Source organism: Nothobranchius furzeri, chromosome 11 (genome assembly GCF_043380555.1).
Source record: "Nothobranchius furzeri strain GRZ-AD chromosome 11, NfurGRZ-RIMD1, whole genome shotgun sequence".
Taxonomy (NCBI): domain Eukaryota; kingdom Metazoa; phylum Chordata; class Actinopteri; order Cyprinodontiformes; family Nothobranchiidae; genus Nothobranchius; species Nothobranchius furzeri.
The window spans coordinates 64,693,470-64,705,760 of NC_091751.1; the positions used below are offsets into that span (position 1 = coordinate 64,693,470).

A 12,291-nucleotide genomic window follows, 5' to 3' on the forward strand; every position below is an offset into this window, starting at 1 on the left:
TATAAATAAAGTTGATTTGATTTGACAAGTCATGGTGTTCCTTTAATAGAAGAGAAGATTGAATGCCTGTGTGTCCCAGCATGTTTTTGTACCAACCCCTGCTGTTCTGCACCTCTTTTCAGGTGATGATCCTGTACTTTAATCCCAGCGTGTTCAGCTGTATCCTCCTGAGGTGGGTCCGTCTCCTAGGGTTCGCCATCCTGTATGGCACGGTCATCCTCAAGTTGTACAGGTACGATAAAAAAAAAAGTAAGGGACTGCAGCATGGTGTCATCTTCACGTTACTTACATCCTCTTTTCATTAATTATTTCTATAACAGAATCAAAATGAAAGCCCAGACTAAAAATAGAAAAGCCCCATCTCTTTGCCTCACATCTCCTCCCCCTCAACTTCTCTTCACTCTTCATGAGTTAACCTTTTTCAGTTTCAATAATTCAGCTCAGTGTGCACACGGAACTGCGTTCCGTCCCACCCATAAGCACTAGCGCTTCATAACAGGTTTGATCTGCCTTCCACACACGCACACGTATGCACGCACATACAAGGCATACCAAAAGGAGGTCAACAATTGGTCCGATTGTTCTCCTGGCTAAACCACAGATATTTCGTCTTAATTCGATGGTTTGGAAATTGGCCGTGAGGCTGTGTTCTCACAGCCCGCTCCTTCAAAAGCTCCTGCAGGAAATGAAATACTTTTGTCACATTCTGAAGGACTGCAGATGATGAGCTATCTAAATACAACAGTACCCTTAATACAGTCCCATCAAAAGTTGAAGACATTTGAAAATTGGTAAAAATCATATTTTGCATGTTTTGATCTTAACAATTTCTCAAGTATAGCTTCAAAATGCAACATGACGAAATGGGAGTGAGACCAAATATTTTCTGAGCAGCAATTTATTGAAACAATGCAAACAGGCTGTTTTGCAGCTGATCAAAGGTTTAAGACCACTTGCCTTTAAAGGCCAAATCTGTGCAAACAAGTGGAGTCGTTGTCATTTTCTGTCTCTGACGTTCTGATGGCAAAGGCAAAGAAAAGGAGGTTGTTTGAGTGCACAAGGTTGTCTCTCAGCACACTGAGGTGGGATGCAGTCAGACATTCATTTGAAATTTCCTAAATGACCATGAGTGGTGTGGTCTTTTGACCAGCTGTAACAACCTGTTTCAGTTGGCTGAATTTCTACTTCTCTCTACTATCTCCAACCACACAAAACATTTGTTTTGCCATTTTTCAAGTGGTCTTAAACTTTTGATCAGGACTGCAGCAATAATAACCCAATTTATCCAAAGTTTCAGGCATAGATTACTTTGTACATCAGATAAGGCTGGTTAGGATAGCTTTCCCCTAAAAAATTATACCACAATTTACATACAGCTTTTTATATTTTGATTTTGAAATGTGTCTGTTGATCTGGATCATTTACGTTTTACCAAAAGTTAGAAGAAATCTATGAAGGAACAAAAATATTTTGTATTATTGTTCTGTTTTGCTGCACTCCAGTTCTCTGTAGAGACAGCCTATTTTCATGAATTTGTTTCAAAATCTACCTTTTTGTTTTGTTTTTAGCGTTTTTTGTTGGTTGTTGATGGTTTCGGTGGTCAACATTCATATTTCTAGTACTTCTTTTATAATACACATGGATATTTTTAGTATTTTAGTCAGAAAAGGCAGATCAGAGTGGCTGTTTATCGTTTTACTCCACTGATAAGAATCACCACCTGAAGTCTAGTCAGTCCCCTTCTGTCTTCCCAGGGTGTTAATGGTGTTCCTGTCCCGCACGGCCCAGAGGACGCCCTACATGACCAGCTGGAGGGTCCTGCATCTGCTGGTGGTGATTCTCCTGGTGGTGTTCTGGTTCCTGGTGGCTTGGACCTCCGCTGTGTGTGAGAAACCGGAGCTGAGCCGAGCTCTCATCACAGTGGGCCTCACTTCAGAGGGACTACAGTTCAGTATGTGTCTGCTGGACCGATGGGACTACATGATGGCTGTGGGTGAGTGTTTGTGTTCTGTGTTTTTGTATAGTGTGCATGTGAATCTGGGCCACATATGGTGCTGCCTGCTGCTCGGATCTGGTTTCAGTTCGGTTTGACGAACAAGATGTACGAATACAAGAACATGTTCATGGTTGAACCGCTAGTTCCCTCCTCTGAGCTGCTTCATCCCCAAATACTCTGCATAATTTCTGCACACATGATAAATAATAAATGACCCGCACTTGTATAGCACCTCTCAGAGTAAGGACTCCAAAGCGCTTTACACTACAGTGTATCATTCATCCATTCACACACACATTCACACACTGATGGTGATGAACTACGATGTAGCCACAGCTGCCCTGGGGCGCACTGACAGAGGCGAGGCTGCCGAGCACAGGCGCCACCGGTCCCTCCGACCACCACCAGCAGGCAAGGTGGGTTAAGTGTCTTGCCCAAGGACACAACAGCAGAATTGTCTGTCCAGAGCCGGGATCGAACCTGCAACCTTCCGATTACTGGACAACCCGCTAAACCTGTTGAGCTACTACTGCCTCACAAAAATCCAAGCAACTAAATCTCACCTCTATTATACTTCTGTTGATGTGGCTGAAGTGCAAATTACAGGAGTTTAGAGCAGAATTAATGCAACGGGCAGCAGCTCTCTGGCACTTTGGGGAATTTATAAAAGCCGTTAAACACCTATTTTACCTACAGTCGTAAAACCTTAACTCAGTAACCACTTATTCACCACAAACCTCTCGTTGATTAATGCAGAAAATACCAAAACACTAAGAAATAGAAACTTTTGATTTGTGTGTTTATCTAGTTCTTGTTGATAATAAGAATACCAGCAGGTGGCTGTGGACTAAATTTGAATTTAACGAATCATTTTAATTATTTAACAACCACACCTCTTTGTTGTATCTCTATTTGTCACGTGAGGGTACACAGAAATAAACCCAAATGCAGGAGGCCGGATGACTTGATCCCGGTCTGAGTTCTTTTAATAACAAAAAAATAAAAAATCACCACATCAGTGGGAAATAAGGCTTTGCAGGTTTTACTTGAAACAAGACTACAAATGGCAATCCACAGGCTCAAAGCAGCGCTACAAAACAACGCCTCACCGTGCACTGGGAACAGCTGCTTAAATACAAGGTGTGGCAATCAGGATATTGCAGTCAGCTGTGGCACTCCCCGGTGCTCCACACAGGGGTAGGAATTGCAGGAAGAACCACAGCCAACCGACACAGAGAAGAAACACACATTAAAAAACGATCACGAGGTGTAGACCACAACACTATTTTACAAAGCAATCATTTATCCCAGTACAAATAATATTATTACAAGTAAAATTGAAATTACTGATATCAACGGGTATTTCGTTAGAAGTAGATATTTTAAGTAAGGATAACTGCACTGATTTGAGACAACCCCATATTCTTACAAAAGAGAGAAAAAAACAAGGTGGACTCTAACATGCACTAGGCGGAGTAAATATTAATATTCCTTATATCTGTAATAGCATTCTTACCACTCACAACAAACACTTCAGATATCTAATTATTCTTGGGACAAATGATGACAGAAATGTGTCATTTTAAAAAGTGGGCGACACATGCCCCCGCCTGACATAATGCTGTAAGCCTACGGTGTGTGTCGGTTGGGGCGGTGGCGTGTATGTACGTGTGTGCGTGTAATTAAACACATTGAGGCAATGTTTTCCAACAGTTTCCCTGTACAACGTGTTGTAATGCTACAGAGAAGAAAGCTGCTGCCAAGTCATCATATACGTGAAAATGTTTTATGAAACATTAAACAGAGTTTATTTAAATTAAGGTAATTGGCCTGTACTTGTATAGCGCCTTCATAGGGTTCCAGAGCCCCCCAAAGCACTTTGCAAAACAGTCATTCTCCCATGCATACAGATGTCCTGGGGCGAACTTAGAGAGGTGAGGCTTCCGAACCACGGGTTCCTCCGACCACCACCAGCAGGCAGTGGGTGTGAAGTGTCTTGCCTTGGTCGTAAAAGCAGGAAGGACTGGTGTAGATCGTGGTGTCCGTCTAAAGCCTAATCTCCCCTTTTCCGTCTGCGTTGGGAAGGACGCACGCAACGCCATTATTCTTCCTTCCAAGGGCTCTCCAGCAGGCTCGCAAGGGCAGACAGAGTCGCGCTCTCTTTTCTAAACATCCATCCAACGAGATGGCGAACGCAAGCTTGTGATTGGTCAAGACGCCGCCATCATCAACAGCGCCGCCATTGCGCCCTCAAAAACTTTAAGAGAGACGAAGATATCTAGCAGCAGACACGGAGCAGCTTGAAGAATACCTTGCGGAAAAACGCTAAAAATATGAACATTTTATTCCGCCGTGACTGGAGGAGTGAAAAGATGCCCAGCAAGCGTTTTATTCGTGGACGGAAATGACGGGAAACGTGGGTTTAGAGGTGGCGAGTGCGTGAAGAGGTGGAGGAGAATGAGGGACAAATTTGTCCATGTTAAAAGGTCTCTGAAATACAAAAAAATAAAATAAAAATAAATAACCCACAATATAAACACAATAGTAAATACACTTTCTTGGACCGGATACATGACAGGATACCACAGAACAGCGCTACACCCTCTGTTGTCCTTGCGGGGAATGGCTTTAACCCTCCCACTGTCCTTATGGGTGTGACCCCGCGAGGAAGGTTGACCATTGAGCAGGGTTGATGGTTTATCCCTTGGGTCCATGTGGCAGGGGTGAGGTGGTGCTCAGTGGGAGGGTTAAAACATTCCCCAGGAGACAGAGGAGTCCGAGAGCAAAACGTCTGTTAGTTTGTGCGTGTCTCTCCCTCGTGGAGCTGATGGAGAAGTATAAATTAGGCTTAATTGTCAGACTGAGAGCAGGAGGTTAGAACCCAAACACTACCACACTACTACAAGGGAGGCTTCTGGGTCGACTCCAGGCCATGAACGCAGACCTTGAGGTGAGAGGGGAGATCCCTTAGCGACCTGACCCACCAGAAGACGGGAGGTGGCGTCAGGAGGACCTGCGTCTCCCCAGCAACGCTGATCTGGAGGGGAAACCTGGACCCTTCCTTGGCTGTTGTGAGGTGGGGGGCTGGACTACCGGAGATGAAGAGGTGGGATTATCTGAACCAGGCGGTGATGAGGACCAGCCCACCAGAGGTGAAGAGGTGGCACTGATGGGAAGAGGGTGATGTGACATGGCAGCCTACCAGAGATGAGGAGGTAGTGCTGCCAGGACCAGAAGGAGACGTGGTAGACTGTATTGTTGGGGGGGGAACCATTTACAGCCAAATGTCCGATGCAGCTCCTTGGCAAATGTCCAGAATGACACGGATCTTAATGTTCTTCAAAATTGTCCGCAGCCCACTCCAGGCCGCTACCACCCAAATTAACCACCATGAGGGAGACCTTGTCAAACTCCGAGGAAGCCGGGTCCAGACGAGCGTAGGCTTCGATGAAGTCTCGGCAAGAATCTGGGTCGCCACAGTACCTGTAGCGGTGTGATGTGGGTGGAGTCGAGGGTTCTGCTGGATCCAGTGGTGGTTGCTCTATCCTGTCACTCTGAGAGCAGGAGGTTAGGACCCCCATTGCAGAACGCCAGATCACTCGAGGCAGGAACGGTTGTTGAAAGTAAAATCCTTTATTTAGGATGATGGGTGAATATCCCAAGGGGCAGGAAGCCAAACCGAAAATCTGGAAAAAAATAAACTAAACTACAAAACAAAGCTTATTCATGAGCAAGAACCTGGAGTTCCTGAGGAGGACAGAACAACGCTGACAAAGACAATGGACCAACAAACACTAAGGGACAAGACAGGGTTTTTAAACACAGAGGGAAGCAATCAGGGGGACAGGTGACAGGTGTGAGGAGTGAGGTCTAGAGGGGAGACAGGTGCCATCAATAAACTAAATGGGGGAAAGAACTAAGCAGAGGGGGAGCTAAACCATAACCTATAAAACACTAAATAACTAAACCTAAAGACTAAGGGCAAAGATAAACAACTAATGACTAGAGGGATGAGGAGGACTAATACAAAATCAAATAGGATCTTCCAGGGAGTGACTAGGAGGAAACAAGAGGGAAGCCTAGAGGGAGCTGGGGCCCTAAGGGATACAGAACATGACATTAATGGCCCACTTCCCCTCCTTTATCAGGAAATGCTCACCTCTCATCTGACCATCTTCAATGTTGGTAACCCTAAACAGTTGCGTTGAGCACCCACCCACCTTCATAAAGGCACCATGTCCACATACACAGACGACCACTCTTTCAACTGATAAGCTGTCTCTTCTTCTTTTTGAGTCCTGCCAGCATCCCTATCACTGCAGTAATCACTCACAGCTGGTCTTCAACGGCACACCACGACAGATTGGCTCCACCCCTCTGATTGTATGACTGGTTGTTGCTCTTTATGTGACCCTATGATGGACCGGTCCACAGGGTATGCCCCAGCTCTTGCTCAATGACTGCTGTAGATAAACACAATCCCCCTCCTGCAACCCTGCAGAGGAGCAAGCAGGTAAAAAAGATGGGTTGGAAAAGACTGCTGAAAGTTTAGAAAATGCATTGTGACCTTTGCATTTATAAAAATAGGTGAGAATATTGGCTTAGTGTTTTCAAATCCAGAGACCAACGCCAGGAAAAAATGGATAAAATGTCAGAGAGTGACTTTTCTTTAGTTTCCTGCCCTCCAGATTTCTCACTCAGATTGTGAACATAAAGTTCTCTTTGCTTTATCATTGCTGTTTACAGGCAGCAAATGGCTTGGAAAAATATAGAAGCTTGACTGCAATGAAATAAGCATACCAGCATCATCTTGACCTTCTAAAAATGTCCTACATTTGGAAAAAACCGTCTGCTTCCTCCGAGACTTTTTACACCTTAATTCATTTAAATCTGTTGACTCGGAGCTCTGAGAGTAAAACCCTGTTTTGATTAACAGTTAAAATGAAGGTTTTATCTACATTTCTACTAACAAGTGATTTAAAAGAGCACGTTATCAGTGGGGAAAACAAACGTAGTTACCATTTGATTTGATCTTTTTTCTTCCACATGGCAGCCCTACTGGTGTATTTTTTGTTTGTCAGTCCCTGACTGTTTTACGTTTTTGTATTTGTCTGACCTTATAGTTAATATTTTCTTTCCATTTTGTGAAAACTTTGAAGCAGATGATATAAGAAACCCACTAATTATTTTTGGTCCTGGATTATTTTTGAACCTCAAGCCTTGCTGCGCCGTGGAGACTTTTGGCACTTACACATTAGCGCCGGTACTAACTGTAGACCACTGACCGATCATTGTGAATTTGTCATGATCCTGCCATACCCTGACCTCCATGCACCATCATTCATATCATCAGCCTTCATGCATCACACCTGTCCCCTCATCAAGCTCATGCCACTGTAGCGTAATGGTTTATGGCTCTTTTATGAACGATGAACCATTCTACATAATAATCTGGAATATTAATTTGAACAAAATTAATAACCAAATTTATAGAGATAAGAAAACTCAAAGGTTGTTTTCATCGATAAACTGACGATCATATCTGTTTGTCTGTGTTTCAGTTCAGTGAAAAGACAAGTTTAAATTTTAAGATTTTTAATTCTTCAATTTAAACTTAACGATTTGAAATGACAATCATAGGAAACAATCAACATTGGCAACCTTGTTGGACAATCTTTAACAGTTGATATTTTAAGCTTGCACAAATAGACCTTGTGTTGGATGTGCTAAGATTTGAGAATAATGGAATTATGAATGCGTGCATGCAGGTGTCTGAGATTGCTTCAGGGAGAGAAAAGGTGATTTGAGTGAAAAATGATGTTTTGAATTAAACTTTAGTTTTTATTAGGAAAATCAGCATCAGAACGCTATCTATCGTGTTCTGCCTCACCGACTCAGGACCCCCTTTAGATCCGGACCCTGGAGGATGTTTTATCCAGAAGACACCTTGGCTGGCAGAGAAGACGAAGGTGTGTGGCGGTCCAGTCCCGGGTTGACCTCGGTACATGTTGCTGAAGCGTTCGACAGATGCGCTTTCTCAAGTTTAAATTAACTCAGAAATCAAAGACTCTGGTACGAGTCTGCGTAAGCTGGTTGCACGTGTGAGTGTGCGCGCGCGCGTGTGCGTGTGCGCGCACGTGTGGGGGGTCTTGTTCTGCGTGAAAAGAAAGCAGTACAAGTGATAATGCTGCAGGATTTCATAATTTTACCCCCCTCAGCAGCAGCACTGCAAGTGCTCTCCATGTCCAACATGTGCGTAAGCCAGGTCCTTGGTCAACTTAAAGTTGCGCACATTTTTCTGCCAAGTTTTCTTTGATAAATCCCAACGTTTGCGGGGAAATTTGCTTTTGCAGTTTTCCGACCCCGTTTTGTGTGTAAGCAAGCTTGATAAATGAGGCCCCAGGTCATTAGTTATCTTTGGTTCTCCAGATCTGGGTAAAAGGGTTTTTGTTCACTTTGCTCCTTCTGCATGGAACAGGCTGCAGGAAAACTGGAAATTAACCGAGTTTATCTCCTTGAATACATTTAAAACCAGACTGAGAGCCCTTGAGACGGATTCCCTGTGTTGTAACTGCCTCCTGTAATTTAGCACATAACATGTCTGTGGAGCTGAAAAATGTGTAATTGTAACTTTTGCTGCCTCTTGGCCAGGACTCCCTTGAAATTTAGGGTTTTAATCTTAGTGGGACCTTCCAGGTTAAATAAAGAATGAATAAATAAATAAATAAATAAATAAATAAAAACATTTGTTTGAGTAACTCAACCCAACATCAGTGCTCACCAGCTTTGCCCCAGGGCCCCAGGGTAGCTCATGGTAAATGGTCTATATTTGATATAGTGCCTTATACAGTCTGGAACCTCCCAGGGTGCTTTACAACACAATCAGTCATTCACCCATTCACACGCTGGTGGGGATGAGCGATGTAGCCACAGCTGTCTTGGGGCACAGAGGCGAGGCTGCCGAGCACTGGCGCCACCGGTCCCTCCGACTACCAACAGCAGGCAAGGCGGATTAAGTGCCTTGCCCAAGGACACAATGACAGTGACAAACTGAGCGGGATTTGAACTTGAAACCTTCCGATTATGGGGCGAGCACTTAACTCCTGTGCCACCTCATCACCACCAGTATGTGAATGTGTGTGCATGGGTGAATGATTGCAGATTTCCAGTTGCTTAACTAGTAAAAACTGTACATCATTGCCTGTGAAACATCTGCAGTTAAGTTAAACAGAACAGAAAAATAAAACTCAGAGCTTTTTTTCTTTTTTCATTTTCTTTCTCCGTGCTTGTTAGCACGTGAACTGCCAAAATCCGCGTGGTTGTACAATTCCCCAGTCATTACGTGACCTTGTGGGACGAGCTGCGTGGAATGCATTTGCTGCTGATCCCCATCTGAAATGCTCTCGTTGGGGAGAAAGCTCGTGGGTAACATGCATCTATTAGCATACACACTGCTTACGCATCCAGTGGAAAGCCGGGGTGTGATGCCTCAGTAATTCATTTATATGTATGTAAGTTATAGAGAACAGTGAATGGGTTTAAAATGTTAAATGGAAGATTTTATTTTGAAAGTGAACTTATAACCTCACTTCCTGCCGGGTTACCTGTATTGGTTCATTTCCTTTTTACTCGCTCTTCCTGGTTGCTCTGAGAGGGAGAGTGACATGTGGTCATCCTCTGAGGCTTGTTCACATCTATCCACTTGGGAACATTGTTCAGGCAACGTCTTATGACGGTTCTGAGAGTAAAAGGTCAACTCTACTCCGACTCCTGTATTATTTGAGAAAGGTTTAGCTTGGTGTTTCATCAAAGTTGCTACACTCTGCAACAGAACCCTACACAGGGTAAGATCTCCCAAGAGAGGGGCAGAGTCCAAAACCTTACCTAAATAAATCAGTGGGTGTTCTATGTGACCTGGATGACCCTTAGGGTCGGTTCATTATCCTTTTCATTGACAGATTCTTAAACAGAGGGCATTGATTTGCATCTCTGGGGTTAATATGAAAACAGGGAAGCCTAATCCTGTTTAGAAATTCAAAAATCCCTGAGAAACGCTGGGTCGCCCTCTGAAAACAGACAGAAAATCAGATGCAAAGAGTGGAACTGGATAGGAAATCAAGGAGAAAGGAGTGTGTGAAGTATGCAGCTTTGTTGGGATGTGGCCAGTGATGCCGAGTTTTCCACCAGCAAAATTTCAGAGGAACATTAGACAGAGATGGAAGGGAGGGAGGATGGCTTAACATGCTCTGGGGACAGGAAAGAGCGCCCACAGGGATGTGCGTGTGTGTGTGTGTGTGTGTGTGTGTGTGTGTGTGTGTGTGTGTGTTCTTACATAAACAGCACTTTTAAATGATACACACTAGGGAACCCTTCCTGGTGTTACATTGCTTGTGAGCGGAGGAGAGGGAGTCCTGCTGTGGCAGCCTAGAACACGCTGCTAAATGACAGGAATGTGTTGGGCAGGGTTTCACTAGAGCTGCACCTTACACTTGAGAAACTCACTTCCGATTAAAAAAGCGTGCGTGTGCATTGCTATACGGAAGTGGCACGATTTTGTCGTCAATGCCACAGCTTGTCAATCCCCACCAGGACCATACCAGACATGGGGCAGCTGGTGTAGCTGGACTCGTATGATCACAAAATCATAGAAGGTTTGATTTTTTATATGAGAGGAGTTTCTCTGAACATATTTGGTATTGACCATAAAGCTATCATAACTTTAAAAATAAGTCATACTATGTCCCTTTTAATCCTAAAAATGTATTCAGGGTACAAAAGAAAGTCCATCAGGACCAGCACGGTCTCATTAAGTTGATCCATTTGTGGGTAGGGATGGGTACCTTTGACATTTGAATTGATACAGTACCAATTCCCGGTACCTATGAATCAATACCGGTGCTTAACGGTACCAAGATGGCAACAAGATTGCGCCTGTGCTTGGCTTAGTCACAGTCACCGGCCATATTTTCAAACTTTTCTCCACTAACCTCCTCTTTTCCACCTTGCTCCTGTCTGCGATCCTCTTCAGTAGTGTCCCTGCTACCATCTCCTATGATCGCCAGACTCTTTTGTCCTTCCGTTCATTCACGATCGCCCAAGATGCACCGAGGACGTGTCATCCTGTTTGTTTACCTGAGTGGCACACAGCCGTGGTGTGGAGTGTGTCGAGTTTGGTGGCAGGAGAATCTCGTCTCTGCTTTTTGCGGATGATGTGGTCCTCCTAGCTTCATCCAGCTCTGACCTTCAGCTCTTGCTGGGTAGGTTCGCGGCCGAGTGTGAAGCGGCTGGGATGAGGATCAGCACCTCCAAATCTGAGACCATGGTTCTCGACTGGAAAAGGGTGGCTTGCCAACTCCGGGTCAGGGGAGAGGTCCTACCTCAAGTGGAGGAGTTTAAGTATCTCGGGGTCTTGTTCACGAGTGAGGGTAGGAGGGATCGGGAGATCGACAGGCGGATTGGTTTGGCGTCTGCAGTGATGCGGACGCTGAGCCGATCTGTCGTGGTGAAGAGGGAGCTGAGCCAGAAAGCCAGGCTCTCGATTTACCGGTCGATCTACGTCCCAATCCTCACCTATGGTCATGAGCTTTGGGTAATGACCGAAAGAACGAGATCGCGGATACAAGCGGCCGTAATGAGTTTCCTCCGTAGGGTGGCCGGGCTCAGCCTTAGAGATAGGGTGAGGAGCTCGGACATTCGGGAGGGACTCGGAGTAGAACCGCTGCTCCTCCGGATCGAAAGGAGCCAATTGAGGTGGTTTGGGCATCTGGTCAGGATGCCTCCTGGACGCCTCCCTGGGGAGGTGTTTCGGGCATGTCCTGCCGGCAGGAGGCCCCCGGGTCGACCCAGGACACATTGGAGAGGTTGCATCTCCAATCTGGTCCGGGAACGCCTTGGGGTCCTGCCGGAGGAGCTGGTGGAGGTGGACGGGAAGAGGACGGTCTGGAGCTCCGTAATTGGGATGATGCCCCCGCGACCCGGACCCGGATAAGCGGAGGAAGACGACGACGAAGACCAAATGTTTCCTGAGCGTTGCCCCTGCTGCAGCTCACGTCTCCATGGGGACGGGCCAGATGAAGAGACATAATTTCACCAGTGTGTGAGGAAGACTAATGGGACAAACTTCTTACAAATGTTTTTGATGACCTGCATATTACCTGAAGTATTATTTCATTTAAGCAGTTGATATTTTTCTATCATGTGTTAAATAAATATTTTCAGGATTTTTGCTATAAAAGTTGTTTAATTTTGAATGGCTGACGAGGAGTGAGCTTTTAGACTAAATAAAGGATCCAGGT

General features: G+C 45.0%; 1 protein-coding gene across 2 annotated transcripts in view; it reads left to right on the forward strand.

The window, feature by feature from the left end:
* Positions 1-12,291, forward strand: part of LOC107384307 (metabotropic glycine receptor) — a 92,112-nt gene that overhangs the window by 65,519 nt on the left and 14,302 nt on the right. For both annotated transcript variants that reach the window (XM_015957499.3, XM_015957500.3), the window contains exons 6-7: positions 123-232; positions 1,755-1,993. In XM_015957499.3, the coding sequence (XP_015812985.3) occupies positions 123-232; positions 1,755-1,993 (349 nt within the window). The remainder of the gene's footprint in view (positions 1-122; positions 233-1,754; positions 1,994-12,291) is intronic.